At 42.1% G+C, this 21,829-nt stretch overlaps 2 protein-coding genes across 2 annotated transcripts; one reads left to right on the top strand and one right to left on the bottom strand.

The window, feature by feature from the left end:
* Window positions 1-2,269: 2,269 nt before the first annotated feature.
* LOC308282955 (RING finger protein 222) lies at window positions 2,270-2,914 on the bottom strand (the record flags this gene model as incomplete). Its single annotated transcript, XM_080723343.1, has 1 exon — window positions 2,270-2,914. One exon carries the CDS (start codon window positions 2,912-2,914, stop codon window positions 2,270-2,272), a length of 645 nt encoding a protein of 214 aa, XP_080579469.1.
* Window positions 2,915-8,313: 5,399 nt separating this feature from the next.
* On the top strand, window positions 8,314-19,299 carry ndel1b (nudE neurodevelopment protein 1-like 1b; the record flags this gene model as incomplete). Its single annotated transcript, XM_080725005.1, has 8 exons — window positions 8,314-8,399; window positions 13,438-13,591; window positions 16,468-16,616; window positions 16,876-17,012; window positions 17,138-17,305; window positions 17,983-18,074; window positions 18,248-18,396; window positions 18,944-19,299. The coding sequence occupies 8 exons, from the start codon at window positions 8,314-8,316 to the stop codon at window positions 19,032-19,034; spliced, it is 1,026 nt and encodes a 341-aa protein (XP_080581131.1). The 3' UTR covers window positions 19,035-19,299.
* Window positions 19,300-21,829: the final 2,530 nt, after the last annotated feature.

Genomic DNA, 21,829 nt, shown 5'->3' with positions numbered 1-21,829 from the left:
CTGGGCCCTGGGTACAAGGATTCACTGCGGGCCCCCCATGAATGTTAACTATTGAAAAATAGCAGATATACAAGCTCGCAGCGCGGCACCGAGTGCCGCGCTGCGAGCTTGTAGATCTGCTATTTTTGAAAAATCGTGAAAATGTGTGCCAAGAAACCCATGTTTCCATGTCAGTGATGCTCAAACTTTTTCATGTGAAGGACCCCCCCCCATCTCAAAATATTTAGTTCCAGGGACCCCCCAGAAGCAAATTTTGAGTTACAAATGTTCACTTAAAAGATTTGCGCACATTTTCACGACTTTTCAAAAATAGCAGATCTACAAGCTCGCAGCGCGGCACTCGGTGCCGCGCTGTGAGCTTGTATATCTGCTATTTTTCAATAGCTAAAGTTACTAGGGCCCCTCCACCTTGGGCCCTAGTAACTCAGTCCCACTTTCCTACCCCTTGTGACGCCCCTGACTGCATGTAAAAAAACGAGTCTCTTTAAAACCAGTAAGACTGGAGCAGCAAGTTGGACGAAGGCCTCAACAGAGTGAAACTGCAATAGGATTAGCGCACACATTGTTCTGATGATGGAGAAAGTGACTAAGCTCACTTTATTTGTGATAAATTAGTTATTCAGACGTCAATCACTCTGCTGCATACAAATTGTCCAGTGAATCAGCTTTAGAATCAGAATGTATTTTCCGCTTTATCGTGGCTTTTACACAGTGGCTGTTACTTGCACTTTCATTACTGTGCATAACCTTCACTAATAACTCTTCCCCCCACTTTAAAGTGTCCCTGTGCTCGGCCTCAATTATGACCCTTTAAATCACTAGTAATCCAACACCACAGTCAACCTATCTCCTTACATCAATCAGCCAGGCGCTGCTCATCTCTATATCAGCAAGTCTATCTCCTTGGGCCTCCCAAAGACACATTAATAATTTGTTGCAGAAACTTTTGAAGGTGAGCTTGTTTACACTGCCTGTCAGGCACGTGCACACATAGACATCAAAGGGGGCTTGAGCTCTCCAGACCATGAATGTAGTTTTTACTATGGTGAAAGAAATGCAAATGCCCCCTTTTCCATGCCATACCTGAAGGCAGCATTCAAGAGAATTGCCTTGTCCAAAGTCTCCTGAACTTGAATGCAGCATCTTATGTTGAAAGAATTGCCCTTTCTGTGTAGAAAGTATGCATATGAGTGGTTTAACGCACCGAAAATAGCCGACCTCCAAGCTCACAAGCTTGGAGGTCTGCTATTTTCGATATTTCCATTAAAAGGTCCCTTTAGAAATTTCAGCCCCTGCCTTTCTAACATTCTCTGCACGTCCCTGCTGCCTGTGTTCACAAAGTAGCCTCAGCCAACCTGATCGGGGAGTGCAACGCATCTGACCATGTCAATGACCACAGAGCATTCAAGTTAACATTTTTTAAACTTTATTTGAAAAATATGGACATTGAAGTGCCTAAAAATATCTGTTCATGTGATTTTGGGTGCCAGAGACGAGGAGATCTATTTGCAATCTATGTACTATGCCCTGAGGACTGTTGATGTATCACATGGTCATAATTATATAACACCCACACAGTCATATTTGATTTGAGACCATGATGCCAAAATTGGATAGGGTCTTTTCTGGGGGACAATAGAAGTGGGGGGAAAAAATCCCCTGTCCAGAAAGTTACGCTGTGTAATCTAGGCTGCCTTTCTCCATTGTCCATATAACCTTATGGCCTGGTGCTTGGAAACTGTGTATCCAACAACATGGAAACTGAACAAAGGAGTTGGGATTTGTTGGGGTGGGTTACTAGTGCTCTTTTGTTGCATTTATCCAGCTAACCTTGTCTTTAAGAGTGTTGCTGATACACCCGATACACCTGCAGAGAGTTGACATGAAACATCCTATTGGAATGTGTTTTGCAACAGTTTCATCTCACAAAACAGGTCAAACATCTCACAACCAGGAATGCAGATTCAGCTGTTTGCCCTTGACTTTTCCATTTTTTTAAAACACAGTTGCCTGGTGACACACGACCAGAGTCATGCTTACATGTTTTTGTCACTTTCTTTTTTTCAATTGCACGGTTTGCACCATCACAGAAATGTGTGTATACAATTCAAAGATTTGCTCATGAATGTTGACTGAAAACTTTCAAGTAAAGTTAGTGACATGGCCTACAATGTCAGGTGCTCATTTCATTTTGACACTAAAACATGTGCATAGCATTATAATGTGCATAAAAGACATTCAGTAATCTAAATTACAACATCATCACAGGCTATGCCAGCAAAATCCATGGTAGGGTAGCAGCCACTAATGCAAGAATCGTGAAAGCCGAGAGCAAGATGAGCAAACACCGTGCCGTGGTGCAAATCCTTCGCCGTCGCCTGCGCTGAGGTTGGACCACGGTCATGACGACGCTGAGTGCGTCCTCTTCGACCATGGGTCGCCCCTGGTCGCTGATTATGAATATCTGAGAGGCGTTGTGGCTGGGACTGACCAGCCTGCCTCGGTTCACCCTCTCCGAGATCCTCCTGAAGAAGCGCAAAATCCAATGTGACGCACCGGCTCCGCCGTCTGCGGACGCGCGCTGTGCGTCATGGGGATGCCCACGGTCTCCCAGAGGCAGAGCGATGGGGACCTCCAGGGTCTGCTGTCCATCATCTGCGTCTTTCTCCGTGACGAGCGACACCACGACCTCCTTTTGCTTCTTGATGAACGTGAGGTGTCTGCAAATGGGGCATATGATAGTGTCTTTGATAACTCCATCTCTGGTAACGCTTATCAGGGTTTTGACCAAGCAGTCGTGGCAGAACACATGTCCACAGCTCAGCGTCCTCTCTGTTCCCGACAGAAACTCATAGCACACCGGGCATTCTGGTTCTTGTGAGTCCTTTTGGACTTCGTGCATGTACACATCCATGGAATCAATAAGCCCGCCCGGCAGACAATAATCCACGGCAGTGCGTAAAAAGAGGTGATCAACAATGACCAAAATACATTTGAAGCAAAATCGTTGTGTTCTTCATCGCTCTTGAGTCTCTTCGCGTTTTCCTTATCGCAGCATTTTTCTTGCCGTGTTGCCCTATTATAACTCTATGTGTGTTGCCTGTGGGTGGAGGAAAGGGAAACGTCTTGTAAGACCTGGCTGTCACCTGTGTGACTGTGACTTACTTGGCTGAATGGTTGGTTTGGCAGAAGCTGTCAAGCAGGTTCACATTTCATTCATGCCCCGTTGTTTCCCTTAACAGCCAATGGTTTACTTCTGTCTCCCACCGATACTAGTAAGCAAGACGCACAGCAAAGACATCATTGTGGTTGTAGCCTAGTAGCCTAGTAGTAATAATAAATAACAATGTTAATAATAATGAAGAACAACAAAACAACAACAAAACAAAGAAAACTTTACAGAGTAGCCTACATCAAAATTCAAAACAAAGTTTAAAGTTTATTTAAAAAAGAAAATCAAACAGAAAAGAAATGATAATGTGTGTAAAAAGTGCAGTGAAGGCCTACTGTAGAAAAAGAAAAAGAAAACATGCAGTGAAATAAAAACAGTGTAAAAACATTAAAAAGAGACTCAACAAGTAAAAACGGAATCAAAAATCATCAACATCTAAATGAATGTATTGATAATAGGTGGTTATAATAATTCCTATAGTATAAAGGTGGGGAAAGCCTGCCATCTTGTGGTCGTTCAACATAGAGAGTACATAGAGAAACACTGTCAATCGATCTTCTACTTTATCTATTTCTCTTTTCTTCTTTTTTTGTTGTTGACATTAACAGCTCCGTCAGGGTTTACTTTAGCAAGTGAATGCAAAACGTTGCAAATAAATAACAATGAAATAATACTAGGTGACTACAACTGATAATTATTATAAAGAGATTGGTCAGAAAATACACCTTTTTATATTTTGTGTTGGTCCTTAAAAAAATACACAAACAAACATCTCAAACTCACAATAAATAATGTATCCAAAATAATGTACTTGATCTATTTCCCCCCTAGAGTTTATGGATTTCATTTCACCCAGATTTCACCCAACCCCAGAGGCGTCAATTGGGTATGGCACGGTATGGCAAGCTGCCATACCTTGGCTACAAGGGGAAATAATAAAATGTACTTTTCATTGTGCCTCGCGCGCGTGCAGGACACCAGTCATGTTGCCATACCTTAGCTTTTGCTGAACTGACGCCACTGCCCAACCCATCTCTCTCTGACGTAAACGTGGGTGACGTCAAGTGATGTCAACGCGTCGGAAGTTACGCTTTTTCCGAGGAGACGCGTTGGCAGTTTCCTGCTTCCAGAACAGATGATGATGAGATCACATCCAACAGTGTACAACTAGAAGAGAACACTATCACACAGAGAGATGTATTGGATGTAAACGAGTTCGTGAAAAAGGCGACCTACAGAAACACAACACGAGGTAAAACAGAACCTAACATTTAAACATTGACATGTTTGATGTGATTAAAATCCGTTTTTATTTATTTGTGTGATTCGAGCCGATGACAGGTCATTTTTTTGTGAAGCGTCGAAACGAATTACATTTTCGGATTTGGTTGAATCGCCAGTAGAGTTGCCATTACATTTTGTATTTCTCTCGCCGCTACATGTCAATAACAATACACATTATTGACCCTGTAAACATGACAGTGTACAGCTGTCAGTCACGTTATTTACTGCTGTTCCGTTTGTCATGACTAATGGTGGCTGCTTTTCTTTTTCGTTTTGAGGATTTGAATTCGTTGTGTGACTGTCAATGAAATTAGAATGATGGTTATTTGTCTGGGTTTACATTCACTATATTGAATTGGCCGACCTTGGTGAGAGAAATGGGATAGTAGTAGCATAATGTCTGTCGCCACTATCACACATTGCAATGCTATAGAAGGCCTGTGGAGTCTGTCCCACTGCGGACCAGACATAAGGTAATTAAGGTAAACCCAGGTCAGGTGGTGTGGTGGACATTCTGGACACAACACCATGAGGTTCATTTGACCTCAAAGGCCTATGGTGTATTTATTAAAGCAAATACAAGAAGTGACTGCAAACCTGGACTCTGGAGTGGACTTTGAGTTCCAGACATCTGCATTATATTTAAAAACGGCATAAGAAAAAGGCCAATTAAAAAAAGTAATAATAACAATATTAATATGATTATTAATAATAAAATAATAAAGATTTATAGTTACAAAGTGCTTCACAGAGAATCAAAAACGCAGCACACAACAAGAAATAGAGCAAAAAAAGAAAAACATGACAAAGCAAATGCAGTAGGACCTAATAGGTAAAAACAAAACACCTTTCTCCCCAAATTGAAATATACAAAACAGAGAGGCTGTTAAGTCTGACATAATTTTGTAGGCAGAGGAGAACTCCCCCCCCCCCCCCTCTTTGTTGTTGAAAGGAAAGTGGTAGAATTATACTTTAGTCGTTATTTTTTTCTCGGATTTGTTGAAATAGCGAGGGACAGATAATGACAATAAATCTGTTTGGAGGTCTGACTACAAAATGATGTCACAGCTTAAAAGCCCCATATAGATATAGATTCTGACATGACTACAGATGACAGACAAGGGTTTTCTTATAGCCTATCAGAGTAAACTGCAGATATGATAGACTGTTACATAAATTGACATGATGGTGTAGTGCTAGGCTAGCATTGTTTCAGTCTGTCCATAATGTTTCAGGACAGGTAGCAATGGGTTTATCTATCTCTTCTCCAGGGCTATTTAATCAGCCTTGGGAAAGCCATTCATCTGAATTGCCATGGAAACAGCAGCAGCCTCTTGTTTTGTCACTTCTGTAAATCAACGGCGATCAAATCAATACTATCTCACCAAATAGACTTTGTGTTTTTTCTTCATTTTTCTAAACAAATTGTGTTTTTAATGCTGGTTTCCATATTTAACAATATTCATTTGGAATACTTTCTCTCTACCCTGGCATTGATGGGCCTCTCCTCTCCTGTTTCCTGTGCCTTTCTGGTGGTGATTCCCAGAATTCGCTGTCTGACACGTGAGGGGGCTGTGAGTGTGTTCCTGCTAGCGTCAACTCAGAGGAATGTTGAAGGGGAAACAGGAGCTGTCTCTCACGCCTCCTCCTATAGCCTATATACACAGTGAGATCTGGTGTTGTTAATGTAACTCTGAACGTGTAAAGAAAGAAGTGGTACACTAGCACATCCTCTATGTTGGCCGAAGCCTATATCAACTAAACCAGACTACAAGTGATATTCGGTTGGATTTAGGGTGATTTAGGCTGTTTTAAGGTGCTTTTCTTAAGGTCTTCACTTAGGTGCCAATCAAAATGCTTGGATAGAAATTGGGTTGTTTCTGGAGATTTCCTACAAGTGGTCAGCTGAACAATAGCCGTTGGCCAGCATAGTTTGTCGACTTTAAAAGCAGTTGACCTGGTACCACCTGGTACCACCAGGTCCAGTGGTTGAATCTGACCTGTGTGCTCGAAATCCCTCTAAGCTAGCCTGCTTCCAGACCATAGACCCCGCCCACTCTCAGAGTGGACTCTTTACCTCTAAGCTGCTGCTGCTGGATTATATACTAGTATATTCTAGACTATTTACTAGTCTAGAAGAACGTCAGTGTTGTGCATTGCGTTGCACTGTTGCACATCCATCTGTGCCAATCCACATGTGTTGAGTTGTGTCCTAAAACGCCTGGCGTTTTGTGTGTTCCATGGAGCTCCAGTTAAAATGGTGTTAAATAGCGCGCCAGATTAGAGGAAACAATCAAAGTGGCGGTGGTGCCCCTAAACAGGATGCAACATGAAAAGGCTGTGGCCGGAACTTCAGTTCAGGCCGACAGCGGCATCGCACAGCTTTTGATCTACGTGACTTTCATTAGCCACACTAAACGAATAGCAGTTGATAAGCATTGAAGCATGGTGGGCAGGGGCGTCACAAGGGGTAGGAAAGTGGGACTGAGTTACTAGGGCCCAAGGTGGAGGGGCCCTAGTAACTTTAGCTATTGAAAAATAGCAGATATACAAGCTCACAGCGCGGCACCGAGTGCCGCGCTGCAAGATTGTAGATCTGCTATTTTTGAAAAGTCGTGAAAATGTGTGCAAATCTTTGAATAGGCCTATATGTATTTTTTTAAGCACACAAAATACATATCATTTTGGGGGTCCTTGACATGAAAAAGTTTGAGCACCACTGACATGGAAACATAGGGGTTTCTTCCACACATTTTCACAATTTTTCAAAAATAGCAGATCTACAAGCTCGCAGCGCGGCACTCGCGCGCTGTGAGCTTGTATATCTGCTATTTTTCAATAGTTCATGGGGGGCCCGCAGTGAATCCTTGTACCCAGGGCCCAGAATTTGGTGTGACACCCCTGTCGGTGGGTCTACTCTGTTGCCCTCACATGTCACAGCTTTGCCTGAGAGGATGGTAGACATTTTAATGAGGAGGTTAGTGGAATGCTTCCCCCGTCATTGGAGCTTTTTTTCTCCTCTTGTCACATCCAGGAAAGCTTGGCCGAGTACTACAGCTCATGCTGTAAGTAAACGAAGCTCTGTCTGATTACCGAACAGCGGGCTTTGTCATCAGAGGCTGCTGCAGTCATTGATTCATAAGTAATTGATGGGGGAATGGCCTCCGAGTTTTGGTTATCCATCCATGCCCACTTGGGTCTGTAGCTCACTCTCGGGGAAACTCAAAAGGAGGCCCTAACAGTTAATGATGATTAGTGTATGTTTGTATGCATTCCATGGGGAAGGACAGGAAATTGGTTCCAGTTCTGGACATCTAACTTATTACTGTGTGCCATTTTCTTTGTGGAGGATGATGTGCGATTGGCATCACCCAGGATATGAGGCCAATAGTCTGTATAAACCTACTATTATAAACAGATATATAAACAGGATGGAAAATATTAATATCTCACATGTGTGTTAAACTGAGTTTGTCATATGTCTGAAAAGTGTAAAGCTGTCCAGTTAGCACTCTGCTGTGTAACCTTTTCTTAACCATTTAAACACTATAATAGACTTCGTTGGCCAGGCTCTATCCTTGGCCCACTCAGTTTTCTTCCCTCTACACCAAATCTCCTCACCTAATATAGCGGATGTACAAGCTATCAATGCATCACGTTGGGCAACGCATTGTGACCTTGTAGATCTGCTATATTTTCGCTGGATGTTTGTTTGCCTATCATAACATGCCCAGAAATGGGTTCAAGTGGTTAGCATTAGCCCTCAGTATCTTATTTACTCTCTTTGTAACATTATGAACACAAAAATGTCCATTAAGTTCATTAGTGTTTGTTGTTTACCTGTAGGCTGCCCTACCATGGACACAGAGATGATTCCCAAATTTTCTTCAAAGGACGAGGAAATCGATTACTGGAAGTCTTTAACCCTCAAATATAAACAAAGGTAAGCTATACCTATTGTACATTTCTATCAGAAGTCAAGTATATTTTAAGCAAACCTATGGTGTGGCGTGAAAATGAACAGTTTAAAAAGAAATGTTTTATATCACCTATTTAACATTTCATAGTCGTTTTTACTGCTGTGGCATCAAGTCATTTCACCTTTTTATTTACCCTGGGGAGGTTTACTGAGAACAAATTCACTTCTCCTGGAACACTCTGCTTCACATTCACACAGACACACACAAAGCAGCTCCTTCCAAGACAAAATGTTTAACTTCTTTGTTAAAGTAAGAAAGTAAGCCATGTTGAGCCATGAGGCCCATGGGGCAGGGCAGGAGCCCATCTCCTGATTCTTTAGCGTGAGGCAGCTTGATGTACAAGTACACCCCCTGGACATGACTCTAGTATGTCACAGGGACTTACCCCAATCCCACCCTTGATGCTGAGTGCCAAGCAGAGAGACGCTGAGTCTTTGCTTTGACCCGACCGGGTTTCGAACCCCAACCTCCCAGTCTCAGGGCGGATACTCTAACCACAAGGCCACTGACTTTCTTTGTTAAGCTCCCTTTAATAGTACTGGTGTACCCAGATTGTTGTGGTGGGGTACACAGATATTGTGTGGAAATCACAGTGCCTGTGGTGGTTACATAAGGCAACCTTTTCAGGCTGCGACCACCCAAAATAATCATATTTGAAGTTTGAACTGGGGAGCCCCCACCCTGACAAGCACTTGGAATTGTAAAAAAGAAAAATAAATCATGTGGGGATCCACCTGGGGGTCCCGACCCACAGTTTGAGTACCACTGATATAAGATATCTTCTCCTGTGACTTATATTTACTTCTACAAATCAGGTTATGCCATAATATGTCATATGTCATAACATACAATGACATAACATAACAATGTGTCATATACAATAACTAATAAGTGCTGCTCTGTTATGCATTTTAACCTACTTTTTATAAAGGGAACCATTGTTAAATGTGGTGTTGCATTCCCCAGACACAATTACAAAGACTAAAAATAAAATGAAGCAAAAAGTAGGTATTTAAAAAAGTTTACAAGTTACTTAAAGGATTTTTTTAGTATTGAAGATCAATAGATCTAACCAATTTTGCTAGTTTTTACTTTTTATATACTATAATTGTTTTAGTTAAACGACTTGTTAAAGTGCTATTCAGTAACATCAATTGAAATTTAATTCATTTTAAAATATTTTGTATCAAAAGAATCGCTATTACAGTGATTATTTATTTGAAACCTTAAACCTTGGATTTCGGATCTCTTCTCTGAGCGTAACACCATTTGAGAGCTGCTTCTATGTTTGACATGGATGCTATGGATTGATTGATTGAATAGGCCTACTTTATTAGACAGAAATATAAACGGCATAAGGTACAGTCAGACATTAAGAGCTAAAGGGATAACAACAACAAAGTCCTAGGTACTACTTGGGCAGGGGTTCCCAAACCTTTTTGGCCCAGGGCACACCTATGAATATTTGTAGGCACCCCTACGTTATATTCATAATTTTCACTCCCAGCACCTTATATTTATGGCATATTTTAGTGATTAGGTGAAAAAGTTTAGATAATAGCCATTTTGGTTAGAGCTGTCTGAAAATAACTTTGAAAGACAGCTGCAGTAGTGGCCAGCTGTCTAGTAACCTCTGTGTTGTTCCTTCATGGTTGACAGTTTCCTGTTGGAGTAGTTAGGACCTGTACATGTACATATGTCTCTCAGATGCAGAGAGAAATGGCACGCCAGGGGTTAACGTCCTGGAGGTTTTCTAAGTATTTCCTGCTGCGGGCACATTATGGAGGAAAGAAAAACAGCAACCTGTGGAAAAAGAACACCAAGGCTGTAGTTAGCCTCGGTTTGGTTTAACTTGGATGTTTTAGTTGTTTTGGTTTCTTCTTGTGATCACTTTTCCAGCAAACAGTGGTCACACGCACTAATAATAACTACCCATTTTTATTTGAGCAGATTTCATGTCATTACTGTGTACAGGCTGACTGGACAGAATGTTTTTTATTTTATTATTATGGCTAATAAATGTTACTAAGATACAGTGTATCTGCCTGTTACTTTTGTGAATACTTATACTTCAGCTATTAAAATAATTGCAGAGCTTAAATTTGTACAGATTTTTTAAGCATTTGGAACATGCTGCCTATAATAATATGCCCCAAAATAGAGACCCCAGGGTGAACATTGCTAAAACGCCTTTTTGTGCAATTGTCATCTTCACGAATAGTATGCACATACGGTATGTCATTAAAATTGAGAGAATAAGGCAGTTGTAGTGGGTAAAGTTGAACCAGACTGTCACCATGATGCCCAGGGTGCTGAGGAAGCAGCCTCCATGCTGCATGGTATGTGTGGAATGACCAGGCACCACAACAGTCCATTCACAAATTCCACCACTACTCACTCACTCACTCTGAGGCTAGCATAGCGTCAGATAAGCTGAGATTAATGAAGACCTCAGGTCATTAGGTTAGTTTAGTCCTGTTTGTCTTGTTGTATTGCTCAACTATCCGTGTATGTGACAAATTAATATATATATAAAAAAAAAACAGATGTGCAGAGAATGTTACAGAGGCAGGGGCTGAAATTCCCTAATAGGGTACTTTTGGCTGAAAAATGGCAAATAGAGGAACTACAAGTTCTCAAGATCAGCTATTTCCGGGGCACGACCACGCACTTAGCTACTGAGGATGCGGCATACGACATGGATTTATTTCTACACAGACGATAACTTCTTTCAGCGTAAAATGCTGCGTTCCAAGTACAGGAGAGTTCGGGGAAAAAGGCAATTCTCCTGAATATTGCCTTCAGGGTACGGCATGGAAAGGGGAGCATTTGTGTTTCTTTCACCATAGTAAAAGCTGCATTCATGGTCTGGAGAGGACACTTTTTACAGACGGGGGTACAAGCTCAAGCCCCTTTTGATGTCTATGTGTGCTCGACACGTGCCTGCTACACAAGGTGATATCCCATCTAGCCATAGTAGTCTGTTTGAGATCTTTAGTCAACGTAGGCGGCATACGTTTGTCCTGTGAGACTGGGGATGTTTACACACAGGGCGTTTCACCAGACTGGGGGGGAATTCAGTACATCATGTGTGTTTTGACACTTCAGACCCATCTGTGTTTTGTTTAACTACAGTATGACCTTTGACCTGTCCATTAACAGAAGACACATGCGAACCTGTTTTGTTAGAATTGCCACGTTAACTACAGTAGCTGAACGTTCAATAGCTCTCAACTCAGCTGTCTCTTCAGAGCTATATACAGGGTTCCCACACATTTTTACCAATTCTTTTCCAAAACTTTTCCAGAATATTTAACCCAATTTCCAGGACTATATCTAACATATAATTTTCGGAATGTCTGTCTGTCTGAGTGTCTGTCTGTCTGTCTGAAACCGCGTTTCTCATCAGTGGCTGGAGCAATTGATCTGAAATCGCATCACCATAAGCATATGAACACACCTGACATAACTGTGAAGCCCGTTTGTCACTTTCGCAAATCGTATGCTGTATATTTGCATTTTTATGGTGTATCTATATCTATTTAGCCTACAGTACCTTTTGTGACCACACATGTTAAGGGAGGGGCGCTGTTGTTCAGGCCATGCACAATCACACACAAAGCCACACACACACACACACACACACACACACACACACGGGGGGAGTGTGTGTGTGTGTGTGTGCAGGCAGGCGGGCGGGTGTGTGTGCAGGCGGGTGAGCGGGCGGGCTGGGGGGGGACAGTATCTCTGTAGCCATTAAAGGAAACGGGTTTCTTACATTGATGCTCCTACATCATGCAAGCACCAGTTAAAGTTACTTTCCATCCCTCATATACTGTGTGCACAGTGCACATCCCATAACCCACACACTGCACATCATTTTGGAGCTCATATCTTTGAACGGGTAAGGGCTAGTAACAATAATTCAGCTCAATAACAGGTCGCTTACTTCTATGAGCAATGCCCAAAGACAGGTAGTGTATGCCAGTGGTTTTCAACCTTTTCAGGCCGTGACCCCCGAAATAATCATGTTTTAACTGGGGATCCGGCACCCCGACGAGCACAAAGAGTTGAGGAATTTTGTATAACACTGTTCTGTTGTGAAAATAGCAGATCTACATGCTCACAACGCCTCGCGTTGCGAGGCGTTGTGAGCATGTAGATCTGCTATCTTCACAATTTCTGCCTCTAATATTTGACAGTTTGGCCCATGTTTAATTTGTCATTTCAGAGGTATTAACAAAATCAATAACCAAAGACAATGCATAGCTGTTTTTTCCAGGACCTTCCAGGACCCTTGATCAATTCCAAAACTTTTCCAGTACTGGAAAAATATTTGTCTAATTTCAAAATATTTCCAGGAATTTCATGACCGTGGGAACCCTGTGAACGTGCAATAGCTCTCAACTCAGCTGTCTCTTCAGCTGTATATTCAGAAAGCTTGTTTCAACATGCTGACCCGCACGTCGGTCTCTCTTTGAGGGAGACCAGACGCGACCAGACGGGTCTGAAGCCTAAATACAGCCTAGGGGTGCCTGCCTGCAAAATATCAAATAGGCTCCGTGATTCTGGCTACTGCACTGTGTTCAGTCTGTGGTTTTGTGGCTAACTGTTAGACTAGATGAAGCTACCAGAATCTGTGTGTAACCCAGACTCATATTACACAGACAAAAGACATCCCTGGTTCTAGAGCTTGCCGCTGATCATTTGAGGTCATTCAGGCAGTCAGAGCAGCGCTACAGAAATGAATGAGGCAGGCTGGGCAGGTTTGCTCATATGAGACTTCTATTGTTAAGAACATTATTTCCAGGTCTGTATTTAGGGTTTAAACGGTACCGGATTGCATGACGGAGTCACGGAGGATAATTTCACAATGAATTTTAATCTCCACGATACGATTATTTTGAGCGTTTCCTATCACGATCAACGATAATAGCGATTGTCGTCGTCCCATCATCCCAAGTTAACAATGTGTGTTTTGTTTCCCTGACGTGTGTCCAGCTACGTGGACTCCCAGGAGGAGCTGCAGGAGTTCCAGGAGGGCAGCAGGGAGCTGGAGGCTGAGCTGGAGGCCCAGTTGGGCCAGTCGGAGCACCGCCTCAGAGACCTGCAGGTGGAGAACCAGAGGCTGAGGAGCGAGGTGGACAACCTCAAGGTACACTGACCCAGCCAGGCCTGGGGACTGTCTGCAGCCTGCTGCACTATGCTAGGGCTGTCATCATTATTGGGACATTTTACATCAGTGGTTCCCAACCTTTTCTGGCCACGACCCCCAAAATAATCATATTTAAACTGGGGACCCCCCTGCCCTGACGAGCACTAAGAGTTGAGGCATTACATTTTGTATAACTCGGTTCTATTGTGAAAATAGCAGATCTACATGCTCACAACGCCTCGCATTGCGAGGCGTTGTGAGCATGTAGATCGGCTATTTTCACAATTTCTGCCACTAATATTTGTCAATTTGGCCAATGTTTAATTTGTCATTTTAGAGGTATTGAAAAGTCCTTAAATTGTCTCTTTAGAAATGTGCATATACGCTCTATACACTTCAACTTTATGTTGGTTTGTTCACTGTTGAGTGAGAAAACAATGTTGCACATTAAGTTAATCATCTGGGGACCCCCCCCCCAAAATAATTTGGTCCCGACCCACAGGTTGAGAACCACTGTTTGACCATTATATTGTCACTCAAATAATTACGATTAACGATTTAATTGTGTTTTTTTTTTTGTCGTTGACAATTACATTTCTGTTTGGTTTGTAGGCTTTGAAGTTGCACATGGCAGATATGACGCATAACCTAAATATATAAATAAATGATGCGACACGTTGTGAGCTTGTCGATCTGCTATTTCCACTATTTTTTTAAATTGTTTGAAAATGAACATTTTTCAAAATGGAAACAATTATGACGATTATGTCAAATAATTGCAATTAGACGATTATGTAATAATTGTGACTGGTCTAGGACCATCATGGCTGCATGCTGTTTGGTTCAGTACCTGAACCAAAGTTTCTGTCGGAGTTACAAATGGCATTAATGGCACAGTGTAGAGTAGCTGTTATATAGACTGTAAAAAATAAAGTTGTGGGAAAATAAATCAGATTTCTTTGAAGCAATAATAGGCTATTACAATGTAGAAGTGCACTGCTGAAAGTAAAAGATGTATTCAAATGTTTTAAGCTACTATAAAAGTACAAAAGTATTGGCATCAAAATGTTATACTCACAGCCACAATAGGTTACCAAACAAAAGTACTAATTTAGCAGAATGTCAATCATATTATTGGATTGGATTGGAATTAGTAATGCATTGATGTTTTGTTATGTTGCTGCTCCAGTGAAGATGGGGCTGATGTGCTGTTGCAGCTTAGCTTACAATAAATAATATATTATAATTGCCCAAACCGATCCAAAATTATGATCGATATAAACATCAGCCAGAACGGTATCGGTAATGCAGTACATGCATTGAAGCCTGGTTTAGTGTGTTAGTGAACCAGGTCATGCTCTCAGGTAATTCTGTCGCGCCCTGTAATAGGATGTCAGGATCAGGATCAGAGCAAATAGGTATAATTTCTCCTAACAATGCAAGCCAACAATGTGAGCTAAAGCCAGACCCATAACAGTATATCAGTATGTTTTTGACAACATCGTTATTGGCAACACATTGTGAGCTTGTAGATGGGGCTATCAAACATTTTGCCGGTAATAAGCACATGTCTAAGTCAATTTAGCTTCATTATTGTTTATGAGGAATTGTTGGTTCCGCCAACCCCTAAATGAATATTTTGGGATGGAGTGGCAAATGTACCAATACCATTTTAGATATCATGTGAAAACCTCCTTCTAAAAATCTTTGATTTCTTTTTTCACAGTCTCACAGGCAACGGAATAGATTCCCTTTAGAACGATTACACTTATTGCATTTATTGCTTAAGTCTGAATATGTACAACTAAACCAGACTTGTTATTACTAAATATATTTTCCAGATCTTTACAAAATATTGTTCAAAGGATCGGTAATCAGTGGGCTCGGGCTATCTCAATTCGGGATCGACATTGGACTCAAAAGTCGGGCTCTACTGTGTGAGCCTAACTGTTTTTATGCACAGAATTGCACACAAGATAGAACAGCGGTGAGCCGCGGCCAGCTACTCTTTTAACCAGCCACATCATGCATCCATAATATGGATAGAACCCATATGGATTCCATATGGGTTCTCCATTCCAACCTGCAGAAGACAGAGAGGCTTGGAGGTTTTCACATGATGCTAACATGTGAGTGTGGATGCGTCGGATAGCTGTGTGAACAGAGGGTGGAAATGAGCCTGGGGGGGGCGAGGCATGAATCATGCTGTCCTGTCTTTGTGCCGCGGGGGGCCAGAGCTGAGGCAAGCAGCCCTGCCTTTAACCCTGCGCTGACCTCGTCATATGAGCAACACATCCCAGTGATGAAGCTCTGTAATAATACATCTCATAATGTGAAGGAATGTTTTTACTACTAATGACTCTATGATTCAGAAATGACCAATTTCTTCGCAGTGTTCTTCATCACAGTAAGCCACAGGGAGAACAAACTACACTACTGCCTAATTTATACTTTGTCGTACCAGATTTTCTGGTCGACGCTGTATAATCAAGCTTAATCATGTAAACCCTACAGTATCTACTTCATTGACTGGGATCCCCCAGGGGTATATACTGTCTCCTCCTCTTTCCCTCTTCAATCCTCTCTAGGCACTCGTTGGTTCCCAAATAGTGGGCCGGAACCCATTACTACTGTACACTACACTACAAGCTCACAACGCTGCGCGACGCGTTGAGCTTGTAGATCTGCTATTTTCATTAGTTTGGGTCCCAGGCAAACGTCTGAACTCTCTTTTGGGTCACAGGCTAAAAATGTTGGGAACCACTGTTCTAGGGTTCATGATGTTAAAACGGGATGTGTTCACTGCAACTATGCTCTTCATCCACAGTTTCACTTAAATCCCTCGTTTTCTCTCTCTCATATTCCGTCCATCACAGGAGAAGCTGGAGCAGCAGTACGCCCAGAGCTACAAGCAGATATCTGTGCTAGAAGACGACCTGGGGCAGACACGTAGCATCAAGGAGCAGCTTCATAAATACGTCAGAGAGCTGGAGCAGGCCAATGATGACCTGGAGAGAGCTAAGAGGTCAGAGGGCAAGTCTTACATTTATAAAGAACAGATGCAAGCTGCCGCTTCGAATGACGAAGATGCATGCATACTTGCATGCTTATTAATGAATGTATGGAAACTCTCGTCATTCAGTCCTGTAGAACTTCATCTCAGCCTATGAACTGTCCAGTGTTTTGATAACATCACATTACATGTTTGATTCCATAACACTTTTCAACATTGAGTCACCATGTTGATATGAAGTCGGTTGCTCACCCTGTCCTTTTGCATTCAGGGCTACGATAGTGTCCCTGGAGGATTTCGAGAGTCGTTTGAATCAAGCCATCGAGAGAAACGCATTCCTGGAGAGCGAATTGGACGAGAAGGAGTCCCTCTTGGTCTCTGTCCAGCGGCTGAAGGATGAAGCGCGGGGTACTACAGAGACACAAAGCATTACCTCTGCTGTTCTGTGTCCTCTATTTTAACAAAAGAATATCACTTGCACCCCCTTTATTTCCTCTGTTCGAGGTGTTACATCTCATGCGTTCCTCCTGCAGACCTGAGACAGGAGCTGGCGGTGAGGGAGAGGACCACAGACAGGATGTCGGCACCCAGCTCGCCCACCTTAGACATCGACAAGATGGACTCTGCGGTGCAGGCGTCCTTATCACTGCCCGCCACGCCTGTAGGGAAGGGCTTAGAGCACCCCTTCATCAACTCAAAAGGTCTGCATCTCTCTTACCGTTTGTTTGAAGTCAGGACAGGTGAGCCTGTGTCTGATGCAGGGGTTTTCAAAGTGGGTGATGACGGGGCACCCTGGGGTGCCGTGACGGCAGTCCAGAGGTGCCGCGAGATAATTTGATAATATTTGGAATTTATTTGAACACTTGAAAAAATATTTAGTATCGTTTTAAACTTGGAAGTACAAAGTTATTTTCAGTCAGTTCTAACCAAAATGGCTGTTATCTCAACGTTTTCCTCGCAACATAATCACTAAAATATCGTCACTGTCGGGCAGAAACCTTGTATCTCCAAAGTTTCAAATGTCTGTCTTTTGGTAAAGCAAAGCCCTGCTTCATCATACAAGACTGTCGCACAAAACTAGTGAAAACAGCCGATCTACAAGCACACAACGCCTCGCGATGCAAGGCGTTATGTGCTTGTAGATCTGCTGTTTTCACTAGTTTAGTACATTTTATAGATGATAAATACAAAACGAATGGTTTGGACATACAAGGTTTCCACCCGACAACGACAATATGCTATAAATATAAGGTGCTGGGAGTGAAAAACATAATGTAGGGGTGCCCTGAGAGAAAAAAGTTTGGAAACCCCTGGTCTGATCATCTCTGATGTATTCATAGAATTTCTTTTTTTGTGTGTGTTCCATTTCTCCTTTTAGCATTGACCAATGGCTGTGGCAGCAACTCTCTCACCCCCTCCGCTAGAATCTCTGCTCTCAACATTGTCGGGGACCTTCTGAGGAAAGTCGGGGTATGTGTCATTCTTCTCAACTGGCTGGATTTAATTTACCTTTAGTTCTGTGGTGTTGAACTGTTTAAACATTTATATCTCACCAAAGTAAGTTCGAATTACAAGTAGGATGACGTGTTTGATGTCTTGTGTGAACCCATGCGTTGTGTTAATGTTTCCTACTTTGTCACCAGGCATTGGAGTCCAAACTGGCTGCCTGCAGAAACTTTGCCAAAGACCAGGCAGCGAGGAAGAATTACAACAACGCAGCCAACGGCACACTTATCAACAGCAACGCCAACAAGTTCTCCCACTCGCTACACACCACTTACTTTGACAAAGCGTGAGTCCCTATAGTGTCTCCCACCCACGTTTGATTTAGCTTGCGGGACTTGGCTTGCGGGAAGTTATAGTAACGTGTCACCCCCACAGCAGATGTGGAGTGAATACAAACTCAGTCTAGTCCTATCACAAGTATTACATAATCGCAATTATTTGAGATGATCGCAATAATGTTTTTTCATAATTGTCATAATCATTTCCATGTTGAAATCTTAGTGGAAATAGCAGGCGATGTGATGTGCGCTTTGAGCTTATTTCCAATGCACATTTTAAATTATTATTAAGTTGTTAAATACCATGTCATTTCCTTGTATATTTAAGGGACCTATCCACCTTTTGTTTACCAAGTAAAGCCTAAAAGCAAAACTGAAATGTACCTTTATTCACAATGTTCAACGACAGCAACGCAAATTATCGCAAGCAATTATTTGAGGGACAATTAATTGTCAAGTACATTTTCGTAATCGTGACAGCCCCAACTCGGTCGTATCGCTGTTTTCACATGTTTTTCTGTGTCTCTCTCTCTTCAACCCGTGCTTGCGTGGCAGGACTGTAAACGGACTGGACCCCAGCTCCCTGACCTCCATGACGTCATCCAGAACCGTGTCTCCACCCAGCATGCTGCCTCTCAGTGTATGAGGGAACCTCCTAAAACCCCCCGACCGGAACCTCTGCACCCCGCAGAACGAGGGAACAGAACAGAACAATGGGACACTTGAAAGACCATTACATTGTGTGCATACTGTATGTGTGTGCATCTGAGAGAGAGAGGTTTGTGTGTGAATGAGCGTGTGTGTTTATTTGTGTGGCGTGTGTGTGTGAGAGAGAGACTTGACTGCACAATGATATTTTATTGATTTTCTTTTTTTTAGTTTTTTTTGCAGCTCGATGTGCACCTACACTACTAGTGTGTGTTCATAGATTTTCTTTTGTGTGTATATCTACCACACACAGGCATGTGCCTAAGCTGCAGTGTTCCCTTACTGCACCGTGCTGCGCTTGTGTGGACGCGAATGCGGACGTGTTGCTCCCTAGACCTCTGCTCCCAGGTGGACCAATTATATTAACCCTGGTTCCACTGTACAACTGACATCTACTATATGTGACAAAGGTCCTAATTTGACCACAGCTTTCCCTTAACCTCTCTTTAATACTTTAATTGCACAGATAAAAGCTAATTTCTATTCCGAATGTGTTGTATTTAAAAAGGGATATGTTCAAAGTAACTAAAACCTAAATCTTACTGTATGCTTTAAGATTCAATATTTCTAGTTTGTTTGCTTGCACAACGGTGATGTGGCATAATCAGGGGCAGGAATAATGGCCACTATATCCAAAGGCATGGCTGAAGTGGATGTTCGTCGTTCAAAAGCCCCTTCCTCTGCTTATTACACAGTAAAATCTTAAGTTAATGTAACTTGGAGAGTGCCTAAATGTAACCTAACGTGGGTACATTTGTTCACTCTCAGAGTTACAGTACATTAACCCTGATGATTTGACTGTTTATAATATATGTAGTTGAACGCAAGTTGGGACACAATCATCTTCTTACGAGCTGTCATGGGGAAGATGTGTTCTCCTCGACAGATGGTCATTGACGTTTCAGGGAATGTATTTTGCCTTTTTTGTAAATATCAAATGTTAAAACATTTTTTTATTTTAATTTGTATTTATTTCCTTTTTTTTTTTTTACTCGGATAACAGACTCACTCACCTCCATTCTGATATGTAACTGGTATCAACTAATTGATTAGTAATGTGAGTGGTTGAGATCTGACAACCTTTCACTGTGTTCCAGTCCCACCGAAAAGGCTCTACACACAGCGGCCACATTGGAAAAAAACTGAGGCTCTTCCTTACTTGCTACGCAGGTGTTAACAATGATTCTAATGAAGGCTCTGTCCCATTTAATGTAGCACAGTGGTTCTCAAACTTTTAATTTCAAGGACCTCCATAAGTCTGAAAGTGTACAAATGGAACCAAATATTTGGTTCCATTTGTACACTTTCAGAGTTAGACACCCGTAAGGGGCCATTTGAAACCCCCTCAAGTAACCTTTTTTTTTTTTTTTTTTTTTGAAACAAGAAAACATTTCTTTATTATGTGAAAAAGGCAATATTTATCAGCTTTATCAACACTCAAATAAATAATATAAAAATAGAAGAAAAGGAAAATAAACAACACTTTTTTTTCGTCGTCTTTTTGAATAAAAAAAGAGCCTCGTAAAAAAGAAACGCCTCGCACCGCGAGGCGTTTCGTCCGTCCGTTTCGTCCTCCGTAATTTTTATTTGCTGAGCGGCATACCCGGTACCACTCAAACCCTCCACAATTCGTAAAAGGTTCTTATAATATACGTACTTGATACAGTCCCTTTTTTATCACTCTCTATCAAATGTCTTTGCCCAAACATTTCACAGTGCTTGAGCAAAGCAGGTGTCTAACCGACAACCTGCGTTTACATTCTCTTTAATTATTTTATATTAAAAAAAATAGGGAACGTTTGTTTGTGCAAATATCCTCCCACATGAAAAGCTCTGAGAAACTCTGCTACCGGAGATCACATTTAGAAAAATCACATTTTAAAAAAAGACCTGCGGCTGCGCGCGTCTGACGCCGCCGGTGTGGGTTAGTTCATTGAAAATAATGGGGCCGGATCACATGACCACATCAGCCAATCAGAAGCTGTTGGTGTAAGGCAAGACTTCTCATTGGCTGCGTTGGCCACCCCGTGTGGTCATGTGATCCAAGATGGCTGCGGTGGGAATGAGGTCAAACAGGTCTGTTTGTTCAAGAGGTCAGGGGTCAGAGTGCGTCGGGGTCAGAGGTCAGAGTGTATCGGGGACCCTCAAGTAACCATGAGGGTCCTTGGACCCCAAATTTGAGATCCACTGGTGTAGCGGAATGTTTCCAGTGAGCCAACATGCACAATGTCCGCACCCAGACCAGAATGGAACAAAGCCTTCATTAGTATCGTTGGTAACACCTGAATATCTTTCCAATATGGCTGCTGTTGCATAGAGCCTATAAATGAATCAAACAATGGCACTCTTGTCTTGCCAAGAGGCAGTCTGTCGGCTTTCGGTGCTGCATATTTATGTTGCGTGATGGCCTTTGTGTTGTCCCAACACTTGTTTGTCAATTAACTTTGTAAACTTGTGTAGGTTTGACATGCCTCCGGTTTTCATGTTCATTAGACGTTGACATTCTATTTATTGTCCAGAATTGTCCGCTCCCGTTAACAGATCTCTTAAAACTTCAAATGGTGTCATCCCCCCTTACCCTTCCACATTTTGGAAACAAAATTTTGAGCTTTTTATTCTAATCTTCTAGGTTATTTCACATTATGGGGAATTCCTTTTGAGCACTATACGGGAGCCAGTTGCTACAGGATGTTTAACAGTGTACATAGGTTTGTAAGGATTGTAACTTTGCCT

This window comes from Nannobrachium achirus, assembly GCF_963921795.1.
Source record: "Nannobrachium achirus genome assembly, chromosome: 4".
NCBI classification, from domain to species: Eukaryota; Metazoa; Chordata; class Actinopteri; order Myctophiformes; family Myctophidae; genus Nannobrachium; species Nannobrachium achirus.
The sequence above is the reverse complement of the archived record's forward strand: the minus strand, read 5'-3'. Positions and strand labels throughout refer to the sequence as shown.